We start from the raw sequence: 19,967 nt of genomic DNA, 5'->3' as shown, positions 1-19,967 counted from the left end.
TCTAGATGTCACAAAATGGTTTTGGAATTTAGAGCAATTTGTTAAAGTATACTTATTTTTGGTTTTAAATGCATTTGGGTGAAAAAGGGATACTCGCCAACTATTTAAATTATGCACTTAAATGTTACTAGTTTGACTAATGACCAAAGCTACAATAACCAATTGATTATTATTGGTCATAAGTAGAACATAAAATCTTTATGTTGAGAACATAAAGAATGCAATGATTATGATTTTTAACTTAGAAACCATACACAACCAAATGCCATAGTCACATAGGCTACAATGATTTTAAGTTGCACAGGATTTTCAACAAGAAATAAATTCAACGTCAATCAACAACAATATATTCCACAAAATCTATTATTTACGATAAAGGGTGAACAGAAGCAGATGATTAATTCCACTATAGGGAGGTGGGATCAATGACAAACAAGATCCATGAAGAACAAACAAGGTGCATTGATAACGGAATAATGCAAGTTAAGGCTTATCCAAGGATAACTTTTTTAGTAAGGAAATAAAGATGTGATAAGGAGCATTGGTAACCAGTTTACAACCAAAGCGAACAATTCAAAATAGAACACTTGGACACATATATACAATAAAAAGTAAATTGTATTGGGGATGAAGTGGGTAGCAAAGTTAAGTGGACAGTAAAGGAGGAATAATATATGATTGCATGTGTTATAATCATAGCTACAAAAGTAGAGCATTGCTACCATGTCCACAGTTACAAGCGCTTCTCATTGTCACCATCTAGGATCACATCATTATATTCCTTTTTCAACCACTCAACAATTCGTGAGGATGTAAACTCATAAGCCAGTGTCGGATTTCTATCACCAACACATATATAGAGGGTTTTAAGAATTGTCTTTTCACACAAGGCTCTTTCACTTTTCCTTAATGCTATCTATAATTGTAAGTGTACTTACCAATAGTCTCCTCAAGGTTTGAAGCTACTTCTTTTCTACTATAAAAACAACTCTCACACATACAATGCTCGATATTGCCTTTTGTGGATATTTACATTCATAGGTTTATAAAAACCTCTAGGCAATCCATGTGTGGCCATTCTAGTTCCTCTATCAAATTGTGATCCTCTATCAAATTGTGGTTACGATGCATTTATGAGTATAGAACATTTTAATGCTCGAGGATTCTAGATTTTGGATTACATGAAGTGCGACGGGCAAATGGATTGGATCGACATATGAGTGATGGGTGTCGAACGCAACATATGTCCAGCGTGATCACGGACCCGGGGGAACCATAAGTGTAAAGAAGAGAAAAGGAAGATAGCCTCAAAGAGGAAGGTTAGGTGTTCTATATAACGAAAGACTCTTCCAAAGTCTGATTTTTTCTTTTTGTCTTCTTCTCCAAGCTCAGGGGGTCTGTTGTTAGATTTCCATCCATTTTTCCTGATGTGGGTCTGCACCATATCAATAAAAACATGCACAAGAATGGTTTGCTTCTGCTGCTTCTCCTTCCAAAGAGAACATTCAGGCCCTAAACGCAAGAAGGCCAACCACCCACTTATAGAAGAATCAACAATATTCAGGTTTGAATCAAGATTAGTGGTTTCCAAGTCTAGGGAGGATTAGGGCTTGTTTGTAGGTCATCAACAACCCTTGGTAGAGTTAGGGTTTCCAAGGAAGGGTTGTCAAGAGGGAGATAGGTTTTGGGATCTATATAAAGGGTTGGATTAGAGATAGAGAGACAAGATGTTGATGAAGACTAGGAATGCAATCTTATGGTTGGGCCAAGAAGGACCACGGGGGCATTCGATGCTTATCCCCATTATAGTTACCATCAACTTCTTACTATTTGCGGTGACTATGTATGTCAACAATTGCCCCGTCCACAATGGCGGCGCGTGCACACTCTCCTCGCTCGGCCGCCTCTCATTCGAGCCGCTCTATGATAACCCGCTTGTCGGCCCCTCTGCCGCCGCGTGAGCTCTCTCTCTCTCTCTCATGTTGTGTTGTGTTTATTGACCTTTCTTTCTTTCTTTGTGTGTGTGTGTGTGTGTGTGTCCATGTTATGAAGGAGGGCACCTAACTTGGGAACATACTGGTGGATGATGTTGGGATGGACAAGTGGCGACATGACCCGAATGTGTGGTCACTTATGTAGGGAGGCTCAACTCTCCTCATCTTGGGGAAGGATGCCCTAGCTCAAGATTTAGCCATGAGCTCATGAGGCTAAGATTGCGAGAGTGGCACTCTCTAGGGGGGTGATTGTTAGAATCTTAATTAATAAGATGGGACACTTATTAAGGTTAGATGAAGGAGGGCACCTAACTTGGGAACATACTGGTGGATGATGTTGGGATGGACACGTGGCGACATGACCCGAATGTGTGGTCTCTTATATAGGGAGGCTCAACTCTCCTCATCTTGGGGAAGGATGCCCTAGCTCGAGACTTAGCCATGAGCTCATGAGGCTAAGATTGCGAGAGTGGCACTCTCTAGGGGGTTGATTGTTAGAATCTTAATTAATAAGATGGGACGCTTATTAAGGTTAATTAAGATTCTAATAGCGACATCAAGTAATGTGTGATAAGATTGTCTCATAGTAGTTGTTTGTTGTCCTCAAAGACTCGAGGGAAGACATTGGAACGTGGTTATGGTCACTAGGCTTAGTTTGCTTTACAATCATAGGAGATCCTATAGCTAGGAGATTGGCATATTAAATAAGCAAACATATAGTGGGAATATGAACTAAATTGATTCTTAATCACATGTCAAGCTCAAACGTGTTGATTATCCTTGTCAATTGCAATTTTATGCACTAAAGCATGCATGCACACATGGCCCTCTTCTATTGCAAATCAGCAATTTTCAAAGATAAAAACATTTCCATCCTTTATAGATAATACAAGCAGGTCCTCACAAATCTAACATTTTTTAGTCAAGCAATTGATTCTTAATCACTACTTCATTCCTTGCTTATCTAACATTTTCATATAGAAGCAATTGATTCTTAATCACTGTTTCGTTCCTTGCAAATGTAACATATCCAAAGATCCAAACAACATATTCATGAGCTTAACAAATTTACATAGAATGGAATTACTGCCAATTATATGGGTTGGAAATATATCGCTTCTAAACCATAAACCACAAGACACACACAAATGGCCTCACTAATTATTGTCAAATTACAATTTTCATAGGCTCAATCAACTCCATTATAGCATATGGCATCTTCACATTTGGTAATTCTATCATAATGATATGGCTCAAGAAATTGCGTGTTAGGTTCATTTGGAACTAATGCGCTACAATCAATGGAAACACCTTGAGTTTTTTATAAGTCAATGCTACACACAGTTTGTGTTTTCATACAATTGAGTGGCACACAAAATTTGTGCTTTAGTACTATATAGGCCATAGGAAAGGCTAACAAGAAAACTTAGAAGAAATTACTAAACAAGCTTGAATGCAAAATCCGCTACCATCTAGGACACTTCTCCATAGGACTAGCAATAATGGACATACATTTTAAGTTTATTGAGAGCCATGTCCCCATAAAAGGATTGAAAAGAATGGATAAGATGAGAAAGCCATCATTAGATGAGTTACGAATCCATGTCCCTAGAAGTTGTCTCGGGATAAAGTTGTAAAAAACTCGGAAGGGCATTAAGATGGAAACCTTCAAGTTGTACATTGATTAAATCTCCAACCATATCAATGATCAATTTTAATCTAGAAATTGATGTTAAGAAGCATTTACAAGGCTAGTGAAATACTTGGTGTCTCTCTCCTAGTTATCATAGCAAGCCTTTAACGGTGCTATGAGTAGGTGATTTTGCATGCAATATGCGAGTCAATAAATGCGAAATAACAAGTTCTTATGTTTTTCACTCTTTAGGTTATCTACAATGGGGGGGATATCATCAAGCAAAGTTGCTCAAGGGCATCAACTTTGGCGTCCTTTTAGTTGTCTTTGGCTTCATGCAGGTGTTGTGCACTTGATTGTGAACCTTCTAAGCCTCCTATTTCTAGGCATTAGGCTAGAGCAAGAATTTGGTTCATGTGAGTGTTCTCATTTTCGCTCACACTTCCTTTAGAATTGTCAATTGTATATTTGTTGAAAATATGATACATATTTCATAATATTATAGGGAGAGTTGGATGTGTCTACTTCTTATCAGGCATTGGTGGCAGTTTGTTTTCAACATTGTTCATCGAAAATCGTGTTTCAGTGGGTTCCTCTGGTGCATTATTTGGTTTAATGGGAGCTATTGTTTCTGAAATTGTTCCGAATTGGTCAAAACATGAAGGGAAGGTGATTTTCAACACTCCTACACTAGTATTCCTTTGTTACTCCTTTTGAATTGTAAAGAATGCAAGTGGGTTTCTCCAACCCTACCGGTATTTGGTTTAATGGGAAATTGTTCCGAAGTAGTCGAAACATGAAGGGAAGATGATTTTCAACACTTTTAGACTAGTATTCCTTTGTTACTCCCTTTGAATAGTAAAGAATGCACGTGGGTTTCCAACCCTGCTGTCATACTCATAATTCAATGTCTTTCCTTTTCTATAACGCACGTGCTTCATTTTTCTTCTTGGTGATGGAACTTAAATGTAGTTCTAAATCATAATATAGAGCCCAAGGAGTTAGCTAATGGCGCACACATTTGTTGCGAGTGACAAGGAAGTTCTTGACATGTTTGTTAGCCTTTCTTGTGAAGAGGCACAACACATAGCGTCTAATGGGCAATGTGTGATAATGGATCAATTAAATCTCACTTTCCTCATATAAAAGCATGTTATGCACTAATAAGTATTTGGTATCTAAAATAGCTAAAGATAGTCACATATTAGTAAGTTAGTAACTAATTAAAACATTCTTAAATATTCTAGCCTATGTATGGAAACATGCACACATAGTTGTTAGCTCCAAGATTTTTATCCTTTCTAAATTGTGGGTTTCCACGCTTCACTCTAGTAAAAACTTAAGAAGCACTTTGCATGACATACATACACACAATCATACAAAATTCACTACATTTTTGTTTCCCCAAATATGCTTAGTCTATATAACAACTACATTGTAGCACGCTTGCACTCTATTTTTATTACAAACCACCACAATATTTACACTTATCTTAAAAAAAATGTTCACAATTGTTTCAGGCTCCGACATTTATGACACTTGGGATCATGGCGACACTCCTCTTTATCATCGGGTTGTTTCCTCATGTTGGAAATTTTTCGCACGTTGGAGGCTTCATTTTTGGTATGTTATTGGGCTATGCATTCTTTCGAACAGACCATTGGGATTGGTCAATCTACCAATCAAGCCCAATAAGTAATCGTGTGACGGATTTCAATTACGATATTAATTACAAAGTTTGCAAAACCTTTCTATGGGCTACAATGGTCATCGTTCTAGTGATATTGTAAGTTCATTATCGAAATAATTCTATACTTTCTATGAAATTAATTGTAGGATTTATATTGTATGCTTGATTATTTCGATAGAAAAAAATGTATGTAGCATTGTAGTGTATAGTTTAATTTTTTGAATCTCTTTGATTTGATGGTCTCCTGTGTTAGATACCTCATTCTCATGGTTCTCGCATTCAAGGGAGTAAATGCAAATGAAAATTGCTCATGGTGTCGCAATTTTAGTTGTGTTCAAAGCTCGCATTGGAAATGTGGTGACAGTGCAACAGTTTGTAAGGTATGTTGTAAAGCTTAGCAATTAATCTTTAATACGTGACTATGTGCAAGGCATTAAACTATGGCACTTTTCACATGTTCGATTATAGTAATCTATTGTTCGGAAAATAAACATGTTATTGATTCCCTCCTCCAAACTTCCAAGAGTTTGAACATTTTATAGTTAATGAGTAAAAAAAACATTAATTAGCCTTGGCAATGAGGTCTACCACCACGTAACTTAGGTATTCTCTTTTGAAGTAAGTCTAGTAAATACAACCTTCAAAAACAAAGAGTAACATGGTTATGATATCATCTATACCTTGGCATCTCACGATTTCCCAACTATTGAAATCTTATCCCTTGTTCAAACTAGAAATGAGAATGAAAGTAAGCACTCATTCAAATGTCTTACCGTTTTGCACGTGTTATGGAACAAAAAGGACAATTCATTCCCCAAAGCTACATCATCGAGAAACATATCCAACCAAGCTACAACCACAATTGGGGGTTACAGGTATAGATGTAGCAAGCTAGATAGATGTTTTCTAACCATAGCTTGAAACACATAACAAAATTAGTTAAGGTTGAAATGGTTGATAGATTTTGAGAAAGGAGCCTACATCTCAATTATCTATAGGGCCTTCAAACCCATAAATAGAACCCATTTGAACCTTGGTAGGATGAGTGAACGAGAAAGAACCCAAGGGTTTTTAATTGATTCCTTGAAAACATTGTCTATGTTCAAGGCAGGTTTCTTATGGATAATAAGATATAAACGCTTTGTTTTCTGGAGCAGAGATAGTCTTTAGAAACTTTTCTTGGTTTCAAAAAGCAATTCGAACATGGATATTAAACCCCAAATTTCGATGGGATAGTTGAATATACAAGACAAATATATTTTGAACATGTTAAAATAAATAGAATGCGTACTACTACTTACAGTTTATTGTTCCTAAGTTGTAGAACTATATACTTGTGACAAGGCATGCCTTTCCACATTCTCTTTTTAAAGGGTCGTGAGTAACATCAATATATCCTTTATCTTATCTAACAGTATATGATGAGTGGAACTACTATGATGTTGACATGTGAGGCAAACGACAGATCACAAATATATTCAGGCGTATATACGTCCACCACCATTAAACAACTATGCTTAGAATTATGCAAGTAAAAAAGCCTTTTGGCTTGTCAGATAGTGATCAAGATTCAAAGGACTAGCTCCATCAAGTGTTAATTTGTGTGCAGGTATAATCCTCAATTCACATTGAATTCAAAATGAATATTGGATTTTGTTGTGTATATGCAACCTGAATGCTATACACTTAGTTTTTCAACACATTATTGTTACATGATGTATAACAATCTTGATATTTACTCAGGTAAATATTTCGAGACAATGTTCAAGACAATATTACAAAAGTTAACAAGATCTTGTGTAATTCAATAATTTTGGAATGTCACATAAACCATACAACAAGACATGATGTGTGTTAGTCATGCACCGTGTTCGGTACGTGGAATCCTTATTTCGTTCAAGATGGACACTTGTAAATCTTGGAAACAAACATGTAGAGCATCAATTTATCGAACAAAGTAAAGAACCCAACTTCATCTCCAAGTTGGAGTCATGTTGTTCATGTAAAGTTTCAAGGCTTCAGTTATTTTTTAGAGAGTAGCCATTTCATCAATTCATGGGGTTTCCACATTTGGTATGAGTTTGTCATGACAATAAGATCCTCCTCCTTTACCTCTTGGCCTCCCCTTTCGAGTAAAATAATATATATTGCTTGTAACCAAGTGATGAATTATTTTAGCCTTCGAAATGCACAATCGATGATCTATGAAGGGCAACTCTACACTATATCATCAATATGCTAAGCAAATATTTCGTATTACTTGTAAGAGTGAGAGATTAGTTTCTCCTCCATCTATTCAAATGTTGGCTCTCGAAAATTATCGATCATGCATTTATATTGCTCAACAATATTTGTGAAGGCATAAATATATATGAGGGCATGTACGATCTATAGCACATAACTCTTGGATGTTTGATAGAACAATGGCTATTGCATTGACATGGCACAAACAAACGATGACTGATACAAAAGCTTTGCGCGTAGACATAAAGCATATAATAAGATGATTCCATTTCGCCCGAGATACAATGAATATATGTATACATACCGACATTTCATGTCTAAACATCGAACGCCATAGAATATACCATCATAGGCCTGGCAACGAGCAGAGTCTGGCATGCTAAGCTGGCTTATTCTAAAATTGTTCATTTCCGAGCGCTGGAAGTTCCGCCGGACAAAAAGATTAGACAGAACGAATTGAATCGATGGAAGGTGTGTTTGGGGAGGGGGGACCCGAAGCTGATGCCGACGTGGACACGGACACAAGATGGGCCTCTCGAGAGTTCCCACCCGCCCTAAATGTTTCCAAATCTTTTGAAATGAAAATTCGAATTTGAATTGGAATAAAAATTTCCCCTTTCCTTTTTTTTTTGCTTTAGCTCTTTTTGAAGTCTGTTTTTAAAATTTTTTCTTTTTCTTTTTTGAATTAAAGCGAAAAAAATAAAAATTAGAAAAAATGATGGGTGCCCTTTTTTTTTTTAAATAAAAAAGAAAAAGAAAGACAACACTACAAACAATTATGTGAAGGAGCGCCGGAAATAGCCGTTGATGGCCGCTGCCTGGCCGGCCGTTTCACGGTGTGAAACGGAGGCGCGCTCCTGCCGCCGAACCGGCGGTGGCGGAGTTGGCGGCGCCGCCTGTCTGACGGTGGCGGATCTCAGCTGAGACGAAGATCTCTGCAGCGCCGCCCCTCCCAGCCCCTCCTGAGACAGCCTCCTCTTATTATTATTACTACTATAGTTAGCGGCATCTCTAACGCCGCCGCCATGGCTCCACCGCTGCTTCGGCGCGCTCTGCGACCTCACCACCTTCGCCCTCGCCGACTCCGTCGCCGCCATGTACCTCCTCGCCGCCGCCCTGCCCAACTCCTGCTGCTGCTCCTCCTGCTCCTCCACCTCCTCCTCCTCCTCCTCCTCCGTCATCGACAAGTTGTCTCCCACCACCTCCAATGGCCTCTCCTTTAATCCGCCGCTCACCCTCCCTCCTGCGCTCCATTCGCTGTGCCTACACCTCGGGCTGCAATCCTCCATCTCCTCCGCCGCCAGATCCGCCATCGCCGCCGTTGGTGGTCGTACACTTCGACCTCCATTCGCCGCTGGAGGCTCGTGAATCGTCGCCGCCGCCGCCGCCGCCGCTCTGTCTGAGACACTCGGGCTCGGGCAGCTGCTCGTATGCGGCTTAGCTAGCCCCGCGCCATAGCTCGCCCGCCCACCCGCAGGCCGCGCCGCCGCCGCCGCCGCGAAAGGGCTGAACGCCTGCGGCGTCGTTGACGCTGTGCTGGCTGGATGGATGGAGCTGCCTGCTTCTGACATGCACCGCCCGTTCACGGCGATGCTGTTACGCCTTTTCGCCTGCCCCACGGCGGCGGCGGCGGAGGCGGCGGAGCTTGGCCGGCCGGTGTCCATCTCCACGATTTTGGCCGGGAAATTGTTGAATTGGTCCAAATGGCGGCGGTTAGCTATGGCGTGGCTGTCGAAGGAGGGGCGGGCGGCGATCCAGCGGTCAAGCCAGGCGGTGGAGGATTTGGCTGAATCGGCTTCCTCATCGGCGGCGGCGGTGGCGGAGGCGGCGGCGATCCAGTGGTCCTGATCACAGTAGAAAAGGCAGGAAATTAAGCAGAGAGATGAGAGATTAATGGAGATGTGGCTAACCACGATTGAGTGTGGGGGGGTTCCTACTCACTGCTGATCTCCTGGGGCGGCTGTCCTGCTGTTGGTGCCTCCGGCGATGGTGGTGGTGGTGGTGGCGGCGGCGATTCAGGAGGCGGCGCTGTACGGCCTGGCCTTCCTCCGACATACGGACGCGGCGCGCCCTCACCAGCGCCTGGACTCGCACCAGCGCCTGCATGCATCTCAGCGTGCTGGCCGCCTGCTTCCGAACCATGTGGCCCCTCACCAATGCCTGCAGCTTCACCAGGCCTTTCAATGCCCGCAGCGCCCGCCGAGCCTGCACAGACAGTCCGGAAGATTCAAATTATGTGGTGCTCTCCGATCTTTCATCAAATTTCAATCGTATTCCTGACATATCGATCAGTGCACATGAAAATTCATGGGATCCATCAGAGCATATATCAATGATATTCATGGATCGATCAAGAGCATATATGACTGACATTCATGGATCGATCAGAACATATATGAATGAAATTCATGGATCGATCAGACCACATATGAATGAAAACCATGGATCGATGAGAACACATGAAAATTCATGGATCGAACAACAATCAGCACACATGAATATTTCATGGATCCAACAGAACACATATCCCAAAATTCATGGATCAATCAGAACACATGTCTCAAAATTCATGGATCAATCAGAACAAATGAAATTCACATCCTTTCAATTTATACAGTCACTTAGATAGTGTACCAAGTATCCACGGAAGGCAGTCTGGATTCTGACGGCCGCTTGATATCTCACATTCACGAGGCTCGTCTTGCGAGCCAGTGCGCGGCCACTCATCCTCGGCCGGCCATGGCCATTCGAGGTGAGGCTCACGACAGCGGAAGCCGCCCGTGCCGCAGTGAAGGCCGCTTCGGCGGCTATGGATGTGGCGGCTGCGGCAACCGCAATTGCGTGCTTCTCCTGATCCGAAGATCCATCGGCGGGGACTGTGGCGGCGGAGGATTGAAGGGGTGTTTGGGCCCGGGGTTTCAGCCAAAGACCGAAGGCCCAGTATCGATACCGCCACCTGCTGCGAGGCGGAGGTTTGATTTCATCGGAGGTATGGAGGTGAGAGAGCTTGGGATTATTGGCAAGTTTGTCTGGATCATCATCATCATCATCATGGATATGGTCTGATTTTCTGCCTAGGTCAAGGAAGCTCTTCAACCATTTGCCAGGCTTCACCATAGCTAGCTAGAAATGGTATTAGTAGTAGTAGTAGTAGTAGTTAAAAGTAAAAGATAGTAGCAGCAAAGTGATGAATGGAAGTGATTTGGCTTGATTTTCTTTTGCATATGTGGGGGGGGGGGTAAAGGAAAAGAAGCAAAACACGAGCAAAACAAAATGAGCTATAAAGGGAAAGAGGGGAAGAGTGGAGTTAATAATAAAAATATTACTTAAAAGGGAAGGCCAGGAGGTACTAAAGACAAAGAGACATAGACATAGACATAGACATAGAGAGAAAGATGAAGAAGAAGAAGAGATGAAGCATAACGCCATGGTGGCCTTGCCACACCACAAACCTTTCCTACCACACCTTGGCAGTATGCCGTGTGGTTCCCTTAGATCTTTGTGACACGTGTGTGTGCGTTTGTGTTATCGGGCTATAGTTGCGATGGTTGTGTCGGTTCGTTTTTGGAGACAAGCCAGAGGCTGTTAGTTCGAGACCACCGATTTTGCATATAGTTCCAGGATAAGTCATATACGAATGAATGTCGCAAATATGTGTGTGTGGACCTCGTGTTGCTAGTTTACAAAGTCGTTGGTTCGACACTCAGATGTGACATGTGGTTTAGGATAATTGACATATAGTGTTAACAAAGATGCTTTGATATAGTTTACTAGCTTGTTGCATGGAAGGTAAGCTCACATTAAGAGAGAAGAAAATTTTGTGTATGTCCTTGACTGTGGGCATATGTTCATCCTTCTCATATGCAATACTCACTTACACCATAAGCTTGTGTGTCGTGAGATTTCGACAACTTGTGTTGGACGATACCCTCATGCCTCCATTTTCAAGGAAATGCGCACCTTCAAGGTCAGTGTATGATGTCAGCAGAAGTAAAAGGCCAACCATTTTAGTGTAGTTTCAAAGTCCTAGCTGGCCTTTATTGCCTCTATAAGCTAAAGGATTGTCTGTGGGATTTGCACTTTGAACCATATTTGGTCAATGATGTGTGTGATGGTGAGCAAAAGATCACTCACTTTGGTTGAAATGACAAGTCAAAGGGGTAGGGAAGAATATGTTGCCTAATAAAGAAACATCTTTTCACCTAGCGATGTCTACTTTGGATTTTTCTTCCTACCATGTTGTTATGATCATGCCACTTGACGAATGTCTGTTTGGACAAGCAAATCAAACCTTTCTTCATCTTCTCTAGACTTGTCCCTGTAAAGTGCTTTTTTGCATCAAGTTACTCCTTGTGTATACTTACAAATTCCGCCTTCTCCATCTATCCGTAAAGTTCCTTTCGCTCTTTGGCATTTTCTCATGGCACCTTGGATCCTTCTTAGCCGTCATTTTTGCATTAGTTTTATACTAGCATTATGAATGCTTTCAATAATTGCCTACACTACCAAATACAATTGATGATTTTTGAAGCTCCTTTTGCTCCTTGGCTTTTTAGCATGGAACCTTCAATACATTATTATAATTTTGCATGGGTTTGATACTAGCTCTATGGACACCTTGAACCATTTGTACAGACCAACATTTTGGGTGACTGACTTATTTGGCTTTTATTTTTTATGATCCTTTTGTGTTATGTCTAAGTTTTGTAAACATTTTTTTACTCACATGTCTTAAATCTTCTTTGTGGTTTTTTACCTTGCTTTGAGGTCACTCACTCCCAATACAACGCATTTCTAAAAACTAGATTTCTATAAGTAGGCAAAAGGTTGAAGAAATACTCTCCTATTGGTAACAACGAAAAAGGAGCATTAAGGTTAGAATATTAATTACAACCCAAAATTTTCACAAATTCCACTCAATATATTAGATAAATCCCAACATAGTGTGACAACATTGGGTCAAGCTTGCCAACAACTCATATTCGTATGTACTATATAACTAACAACGTTAGAAATGTCTTGTCTAGGGCCAAATAACTCAATTTTCTTAAAAGTTTTCTATGGCTCTAAATGCTTTTGGGTTCCATGTATTTGGCCTCCCGAGGACAAATTCAATGTTGGTATTGAGTTTGTACACTTGAACATAATATCAATGCTCCATATCCATAAACTTTGGGAGTATGCAAAATGTTCTCTAATCTATCTAAGAAATTCAAAATTGCACTAATTCAAAGTCGGTGAATCCACTCTACATTGGTTGAAGGATACAAAAAAACAAAATGGATTTGTCCAATTCAAAGTTGTACATATGTAGAAACAAGTACGCATGTAGTTCTACTTCTTATTCACCTTGAGTCCAACTTTGTTGTGCCTAGGTAGTAGAAAGTACACTCGATAGAAAATCATTTGCAGTAAAAGAAATATGTCTTATAAATCAGTAGAAGGTAGAAAAAGAAAATTTATCCATGGGGATGGAATGCAACAAGGAAAAGAAAGGTTGAATGGGTCCTGCAAAAAGTGAGACAAAAGCTAAGCTATTGGAAGATTGCAACATGGCCACTCCATGTCGGATTGAGGATCATGCAATCTATATTCATGGTTTACATGCAATATTACTTATTTATGATTCGATTGGCCGAAACACACGATACAAATGATTAACTCAGAAATCATAAGCCACTTTTGGTGCTCTAAGCAGTCACATAGAGGTATACGACTCCAATCACTAGAGAAGATATGCACTCCACGATTGACTGGAGGACTAAATATTCTTAATTTGCATTTGCATACGTTGGCTAGAAAAGCTACGTTATTGCCAAAATTTGTTGAAAAAACATTGCCTTGGGCAAGAATGCTAGCTGATATGTTTGATCATTTGAAAACCAAGTCATTTGGCTCATGGGATACTAATCATTGGGATGTAGTGTTTGGAAAGCTTGACGGGCACATCAAAGGATGTATGTTTAGTTCAAAGCTTCTAAAGCACTGGAAAGAAGTATTGCACCACACAAAATGGAGAGGTAAGAATTCAGAATCAGGGAACTCTTTACGCCTAGAAAGCTTACATTGGAGTGTTATATTCCCACAATCACTAGCTGAACAAGAGCCTAGGAAAGGTTATGTTTTAGCAAAGAAGGGTCTGAAATAAATTGCAGATGTGGTAAATGACCAAGGTCACTTATTGCACTTCAATGACATGACATGTCATTATATTCTTAGGCCACATCATCGCGTTATCTGGAATCAAGTCACAAAGTTGGTACTTTCCTTAGTACTTGTGCCACCTCTAGATGGAGATCGTAGGATTCAAGATTGGATGTTACAAAAAGGGAACATTGTTGTTCCAATGCATAATATTACAACACATTTAGTGTATATGTTGTTGCAACCTGTCCCATGATTTCACAAACATGCAAATGCATTATGGAACCTACACAAAACGCAGTCCTGGTGGAAAAAACAAGCTTACAAGCTTATGGAGCTATGGTCTTCCACTTAAGCAACGAGTATTCCTATGGAGATATCTATTGGGTGTGCTACCGACTAGGTCGAATCTTCAAAAGAGATCGATAGCCTCACCACATTATGCAAGATGTGGTGGACGATTGGAAATGGTCCCACACTTATTACGAACTTGCTCATTCACTAAGACATTTGTACAAAGACTAAGTGCATCTCTTTATCACAAATTTCCTCGTCGAAGGTTTGGTAAAAACTTTTGAATATTTGGACAAATTCCATGCACCCTATACAACAATGCCTATTTTCTCCAATGGACACGATTTTGGGCACTTTGAACCATTTGGACAACCCGCAATAATAAGGTCTTTGATCGAAACCAATTACATGAAGTTAGCTTCTTTAAGCAATCCCTCAGGCAATCTCTATTTGATTATCTGCAACTTAGAGACATCACACTACAAATTTACAATCTTTACTTTGACTGCTTTTAAGCTCTTTAGTGTATAAGCGACACTTGCATATTTTTCTTTATTGTTTGTGGGTTTTCACCTCACTTTGAGGTTTCCCACTAGTAATAAAAGTGTTACTAAGAGAGAGAGAGAGAGAGAGAGAGAGAGAGAGAGAGAGAGAATTATTTACAACAAGATTGAATGAGATGCTATGGTGGCGCAAAGTAGATTTCCATTTCAAATGGCGTACGAGAACAGTCACGATTTTTGTGCCCATGATGTCAAAGGTGGCTTGCGTCTACTTGTTCCCTAAGACACAATTCATGAGATCATGTTTGAAAATGGTTGATGGATCATGATCCTTTGTACAAACACTAAGAACCTATACAACAGTAATCATAAACCAAAGATAATTATGAATCACACCATTTTTATCTTTAGAAAATACAGCAAAAACATATTTCTTAGGATCAAGGAGATCATCTTCGTCAAGGTTAGGATTCGTAGTAGTTCCCTCCAAAACAATCCTAAAATGTCTTACGGCCATTTAAATTTCCTTCTTATTCATGGGTTATGCATTGAATCCCATCATGTTTGAATTTCGAAAAACTTGCAGAGAGGTTCAAATTTTGAGATGTGACTGGGGTTTACCAATGAGCTCGAATAGCTTAACGTGAGTTCTTTAGGTTCTTAAAGTAATAATAATAATATCATCATGCATCAAAAAAATAGTTAAAACATGCATCTTCCTTTTCCCAACCATATAAGATTCTATGAACTTACAACCTTGGGCGAGTGAAAACGTCCTTGCTTTTTATTATTATTGGATGCTTTGCTTTCACACCCTTTTCTACGTAATTATCTCTCCACATTCCACCCTTCTCTCGCTCGTGCTCTCGAATTTCTTGAATGTCATCCATCTATCTCATCCATGTTCATTCTCCAGTTACCATGACACTCTCTCACTCCCTATGTGGTATCCCGGACTTTCAGGGCGCATGGCTCATCCTTCAATACATATGAGCCTTTTCTACAAGTTATTACATGTTACCTCCTATTGGTTACTTCTCGTTTTCATTATCTTCCATGCTTTGAATGACGAATGCCTTTATCATATGTGGGAGATTTTTTAAAGCTTGATTCCTCTCCCTTCTAGGTACCTTCGATGTTTAAAAAGCATTGACAACATATGTTACTATATAATGGCTCTTCCTTTGATTCATCTAGATCTTTTACAATTTTAATATCTCAAAGTTCAAACATCGATGGGCGTGGAGTCGATTGCGTGCTCTAGTAAATGTCGTATAATTTAGGACTAAAAGGTAGATGAAAAAAAGTTATAAAATTCTTATTGGTTTGCATACTCTAAAACCCAAAAAAATATCAATATTGTTTGTGAAACAATAAGAGAGCATTGATAGAGTGCATTATTATCGCCCCATTCTAAATTTTTACAAGGTTTAGATCCTTGCTTGTTGTTGATTAGTGACCCATTTTGAATTGTATTTAGTTAGTCAAAATATAGATGACCACCACCAAGCCTCAAATTCTCTTTGCCTTGTTAGGGAGCTCATAATTAATGTGGCGACCATAATCAACATGAAGACTTGCACAATACAACTATTAACCATACCCCTCTAACTTGTATGACACTTAATCTCATCTGCCCTTGCACTTTTATGCCCAACACCTAGTTGGGTGTGTGCGATTGGGGTCTAGGCCAATTACTATAGATACAAGACAGTATGTATAAATAAACAAAAAGGTAATAACTCAGCAAATATGCGGCCTTACAAGAATGGTAGTAAAAAAGAGGGATCAAAAAGCTCAAAGAAGTGAGGAGATTGTTAGATGGGTACAATCATAAGCCCCAATATGGGCAACCACAAACTACCTTATTTGCAAGCACTTTGTAGGCCTAAATATGGGCTAAAAACATTGTAACCTTCATATTGGCATCCATAATTAATCAATGTATTTAAGCAAGTATTAAACCAAGAGGAATCTAAGGATACCTTCAAACTTATGCTCTATCATATCATATGAACCTATTAAGGGCATTTATATTAGGCCACCTTCATCTTCAAGAAGTAGATATAATTTAGGAACCATAAAGACCATAAACTCATATCCCATTTAATTCAAAACTTGATGGACGTCACAATATTTTTTTACCGTCAATGATTGAACTCTTTCTTGCACTACATGGGTCAAAATACGAGCATGGTTCACAACATGACAAAAATTCACCTTGGGGGCTCTCACACATTCCCACCTTGGGGCATGATCTTAGCCTTTAGGGGAACATGTGGTCAAATAAAGCAATGGCATGAATGTACACAACTAAATTATTTAAGTTAATTCATAAGGAAAATGCCCACAAATTTCCATATGAAAGTGCCTATTCACGTGGAATCTCCTACAAAACCGAAAGAAATCATTAACGTTGGCAAAGAGAGCAAATGTTTTCCATTTTACATGGATCTTAAACACATATGGTACGGGTGAAGACACAATGAATTTCTAGTTTGTGTGTAAATGTGGTTTTAGAATGACGCTACTAAGGGATGGGACAATTGCCCCTCATGATTCTTGATTCCTCATCAATGAGATGAGATTCAAGATGGCACACCATAAAAAATATTGAAGCGTGTGTACAAAACATGGATAATTACGCTAACTCCATATGGTTGAAATTTTCTTGATTTAGAGTCAGAGCACCTAAAAGTAAAACTAAAATTTACCACTCAAACCATCATCTGTGGAAAGTGGAATTAACAAGTTGTTCACATCTATATTTAACAATCAAAGTGTCTGGATACTTTTGTTCACATTGTCCACATATGAATTTATTATGTTGATTCATGTTGCGCGTTCTGTTTACGTGCACGATCGCGTCATTGCTACATACACAAGTCAAAATTTTCTTGCAAAGGTTTGGTGGCATTGTGTGCGGGTGCATTATCGTGTTTTTTGTTATTAATAACATTAAGTATGTTGAAATTGTCATACTCTTAATCGTGCCAAGTCCTTTTGGTGGAATACGAGGAAATTGTGCACTTCAAGGGTGGGGTTTGGAGATGAGGAGTTAGTCAAGACGTTGATTGATGATGCACTTATTTTAGAAGTTTTTCTGGTAGAAGGTCTACATACTGTGGATTAGCATGGAGCGCAATAAATCATGCAAAGGTGGGATTTGGGATTGAGTAAGTAGCGATGTTGATGGTGCACTTATTTACTGTATTGTAAACGGCCCTAAAAGTCACGTGGCAACATAATTGGATCATGACAAACATGATACTAGAGAATGCTATAAAGATTTGTTTGCCCTGCATTATGGATTGTGTAAAGCAACATGTTGATGCCAATGATAATAGCGAATCAACGATGTAATTAGTACTAGCATCAACATGTATGACATATTGCATGTGTCATACATGGCACATCAATGGCAAGGGGTTCAAGGTGTATTGCACACATGTGATAGCTTCATTGTGTGTGTGTGTGTGTGTGTGTGCGCGTGCGCCCCCTTTGCGATAAATTGATGCACATCTGCCCTACCTCCCCGAAAGGTGCGATAAATGTGACAATTACAATACCACCTTAATATCACGACAAAAATGCGTTGCTAGCATATGAACCGATCACATGTACGATACCACCATATAACCTTGAACCATACACCAATATATACCGACCCATGATCACGTGTATGATACCTCTATATAAAATAACATCTCATCAAACACCGCACTAACACATCATGTGGTTTCTACCCAAGGCGTAGTTAGGCCCTACTGTCCGAAAAGTGAATATCTAGTAGGTTTAAGGAGATGGGGGGGATATTGGGGTTGGTAATGTGCACTTAGCTTTTGTTTGTTGTTGTTGTTGTTGTTGTTGTTGTTTTTAGGACAAGGAAATTATGTAGGTCTTAGAAAATTCATGTGTATATATAAATGGCTTTAAGTAAAAGCCATGATTAACACTAATCACATATGAATAATTAGAACTAATCACAATTGAGGATGAGCACTAATGACATATGATTAATTAGAAGTAATCACATATGATTAAGACTAACCCCCCTTCTACCACCCACATGAGGCCCCAATCCAATCATGGGCTGCTACTACAGTATCAAGCTGAGATGGATCCCCATGTCGATCCAGAAGACTACTACGGGCACACAGTGGCCATGGCCAAGCCCGATCCCGCAGGCGGTTATGGCGATGGCGATGGCGATGGCTTGCTCAAGGTCGTCCAGATCTTCGACCCCGTCCTTGTCAAGACGGACAGCGCGAGCTTCCCATCATTGGTCCAGAAGCTCACCGGGAGATCGGACATCTGCTCCCGCTATTGGAACACGCTCCGCGAGCTCAACATCTGCAGTAACGGGGCGATGGTCGAGGTCCGCGGCAAGGAAATGATGGACATCCTCGATTCCATGGTGTCCGTCTCCGGGACAATTGGCCATCACTTGGACCAATTGCTATGCCCATCCTCAAATTCATCCATGGATTTTTCCAGTTCCATGGTGGATGGACTCTATGATTGTAACAAGAGTAGTAGTGGACCCTATGTTGGTTCCATTGATGGCCACCATAGCTACCATAGAGAAGATGATGATGATGATGGGGCATTACGAATGGGCGAGGTGGACATATACGCCGGACTCTTGGCCGACACCCCTGTGCCGGACATCACCCTTCTACCTCCGCTATTGCTACCCGGCCATTTCGCCATCTATCATTGAGCGAAACCGTACCTAGCTAATACTATAACTTGCTCTATGTTTTCTAAGTTTATTTGAATACCCTACTTCTCTATGCTACAGCCACTATGGTGTTATTTAGTGTGATCTCAATCATTTATTGGTACTAGCATATGCCCCCATTGTCCTATAAATGTATACTACTATCATAATATATGTAAAAAGGAAAACTATACATATACATATACATATACATATACATATATACATACATACATACATATATATATATATGACTATCATATCACTTTCTTATAGTTTGTCATTACAGACCTATGTATATCAATCAAATGACTGAATGGTGACAATAAGGGATTCTATAGGTGACAAAATAATAGAGGATTCCATGTTGATGGATTTCTTGAAAGAGTGAGGCTTGCATAATACATGTACACAGCACAATAAAATATCTAATCTTTGCACAAGATTCTTGCGGAGATAATGTAAAGGCTCTAAGATTGTGCAACACTAGATTGAGTTAATTCATTTGAAATCAAGTTTTACTAGCAATTGTCTACATGGTTTGCATCATTGGGGATATATACTACAAATAAATATGCTGGAGTTATGATTGAATAATGTTAAAGCATTGCCTAACCATTATCAATAATTGTCTATAACTGGCCTTATTAATAATTGTTAACTTTGAAGAGCCCTAAGAAATCAGGTGAACTGGTAAAGAACACCGATCATGGATTTCTAACACTGTAGAGACATTGTAAAA

The 19,967-nt window shown here is 39.8% G+C and overlaps 3 protein-coding genes across 4 annotated transcripts; 2 read left to right on the top strand and 1 right to left on the bottom strand.

Annotated features, from left to right (window-relative positions):
- The first annotated feature begins 895 nt into the window (after positions 1-895).
- LOC147864473 (RHOMBOID-like protein 2) lies at positions 896-7,299 on the top strand. 2 transcript variants are annotated; one of them, XR_015529853.1, is made up of 7 exons: positions 896-1,957; positions 3,880-4,043; positions 4,133-4,296; positions 5,148-5,413; positions 5,571-5,697; positions 6,733-6,926; positions 7,061-7,299. XR_015529853.1 is itself a non-coding variant. In XM_087320327.1 (6 exons), exons 1-6 carry the CDS (start codon positions 1,728-1,730, stop codon positions 6,850-6,852), a joined length of 1,071 nt encoding a protein of 356 aa, XP_087176453.1. In that variant the 5' UTR covers positions 896-1,727; the 3' UTR covers positions 6,853-7,299. The 2 variants fall into 2 exon arrangements, 1 of the variants encoding a protein (XP_087176453.1); XM_087320327.1 differs by having other exon boundaries at positions 6,733-7,299.
- A 1,926-nt stretch (positions 7,300-9,225) lies between these two features.
- On the bottom strand, positions 9,226-10,716 carry LOC147864472 (uncharacterized). The gene is made up of 3 exons (XM_087319168.1): positions 10,196-10,716; positions 9,499-9,766; positions 9,226-9,405 (listed from the first exon to the last, which is right to left on the bottom strand). Exons 1-3 carry the CDS (start codon positions 10,676-10,678, stop codon positions 9,362-9,364), a joined length of 795 nt encoding a protein of 264 aa, XP_087175294.1. The 5' UTR covers positions 10,679-10,716; the 3' UTR covers positions 9,226-9,361.
- Positions 10,717-18,478: 7,762 nt separating this feature from the next.
- On the top strand, positions 18,479-19,760 carry LOC147864471 (uncharacterized). The gene has a single exon (XM_087319220.1). The coding sequence runs from the start codon at positions 18,539-18,541 to the stop codon at positions 19,223-19,225; it is 687 nt and encodes a 228-aa protein (XP_087175346.1). The 5' UTR covers positions 18,479-18,538; the 3' UTR covers positions 19,226-19,760.
- The last annotated feature ends 207 nt before the right edge of the window (positions 19,761-19,967 follow it).

This window comes from Azolla caroliniana, unplaced genomic scaffold (genome assembly GCF_043228905.1).
Source record: "Azolla caroliniana isolate FFs.n. ecotype wild unplaced genomic scaffold, voAzoCaro1.0.p SCAF_5, whole genome shotgun sequence".
Classification (NCBI taxonomy): Eukaryota; Viridiplantae; Streptophyta; class Polypodiopsida; order Salviniales; family Salviniaceae; genus Azolla; species Azolla caroliniana.
The sequence above is the reverse complement of the archived record's forward strand: the minus strand, read 5'-3'. Positions and strand labels throughout refer to the sequence as shown.

Bases quoted from the DNA above. Each gene is read 5' to 3' on its own strand.
- LOC147864471 (XM_087319220.1), top strand. From the start codon at position 18,539: ATGATTAAGACTAACCCCCCTTCTACCACCCACATGAGGCCCCAATCC.
- LOC147864473 (XM_087320327.1), top strand. From the start codon at position 1,728: ATGTTGATGAAGACTAGGAATGCAATCTTATGGTTGGGCCAAGAAGGA. The intron at 1,958-3,879 runs GTGAGCTCTCTC...TTCACTCTTTAG, and splicing joins GTCGGCCCCTCTGCCGCCGC to GTTATCTACAATGGGGGGGA. The intron at 4,044-4,132 runs GTGAGTGTTCTC...ATAATATTATAG, and splicing joins AGAGCAAGAATTTGGTTCAT to GGAGAGTTGGATGTGTCTAC.
- LOC147864472 (XM_087319168.1), bottom strand. From the start codon at position 10,678: ATGGTGAAGCCTGGCAAATGGTTGAAGAGCTTCCTTGACCTAGGCAGA. The intron at 9,767-10,195 runs GTACACTATCTA...CTGTCTGTGCAG, and splicing joins CTGCCTTCCGTGGATACTTG to GCTCGGCGGGCGCTGCGGGC. The intron at 9,406-9,498 runs GTAGGAACCCCC...TACTGTGATCAG, and splicing joins CCCCAGGAGATCAGCAGTGA to GACCACTGGATCGCCGCCGC.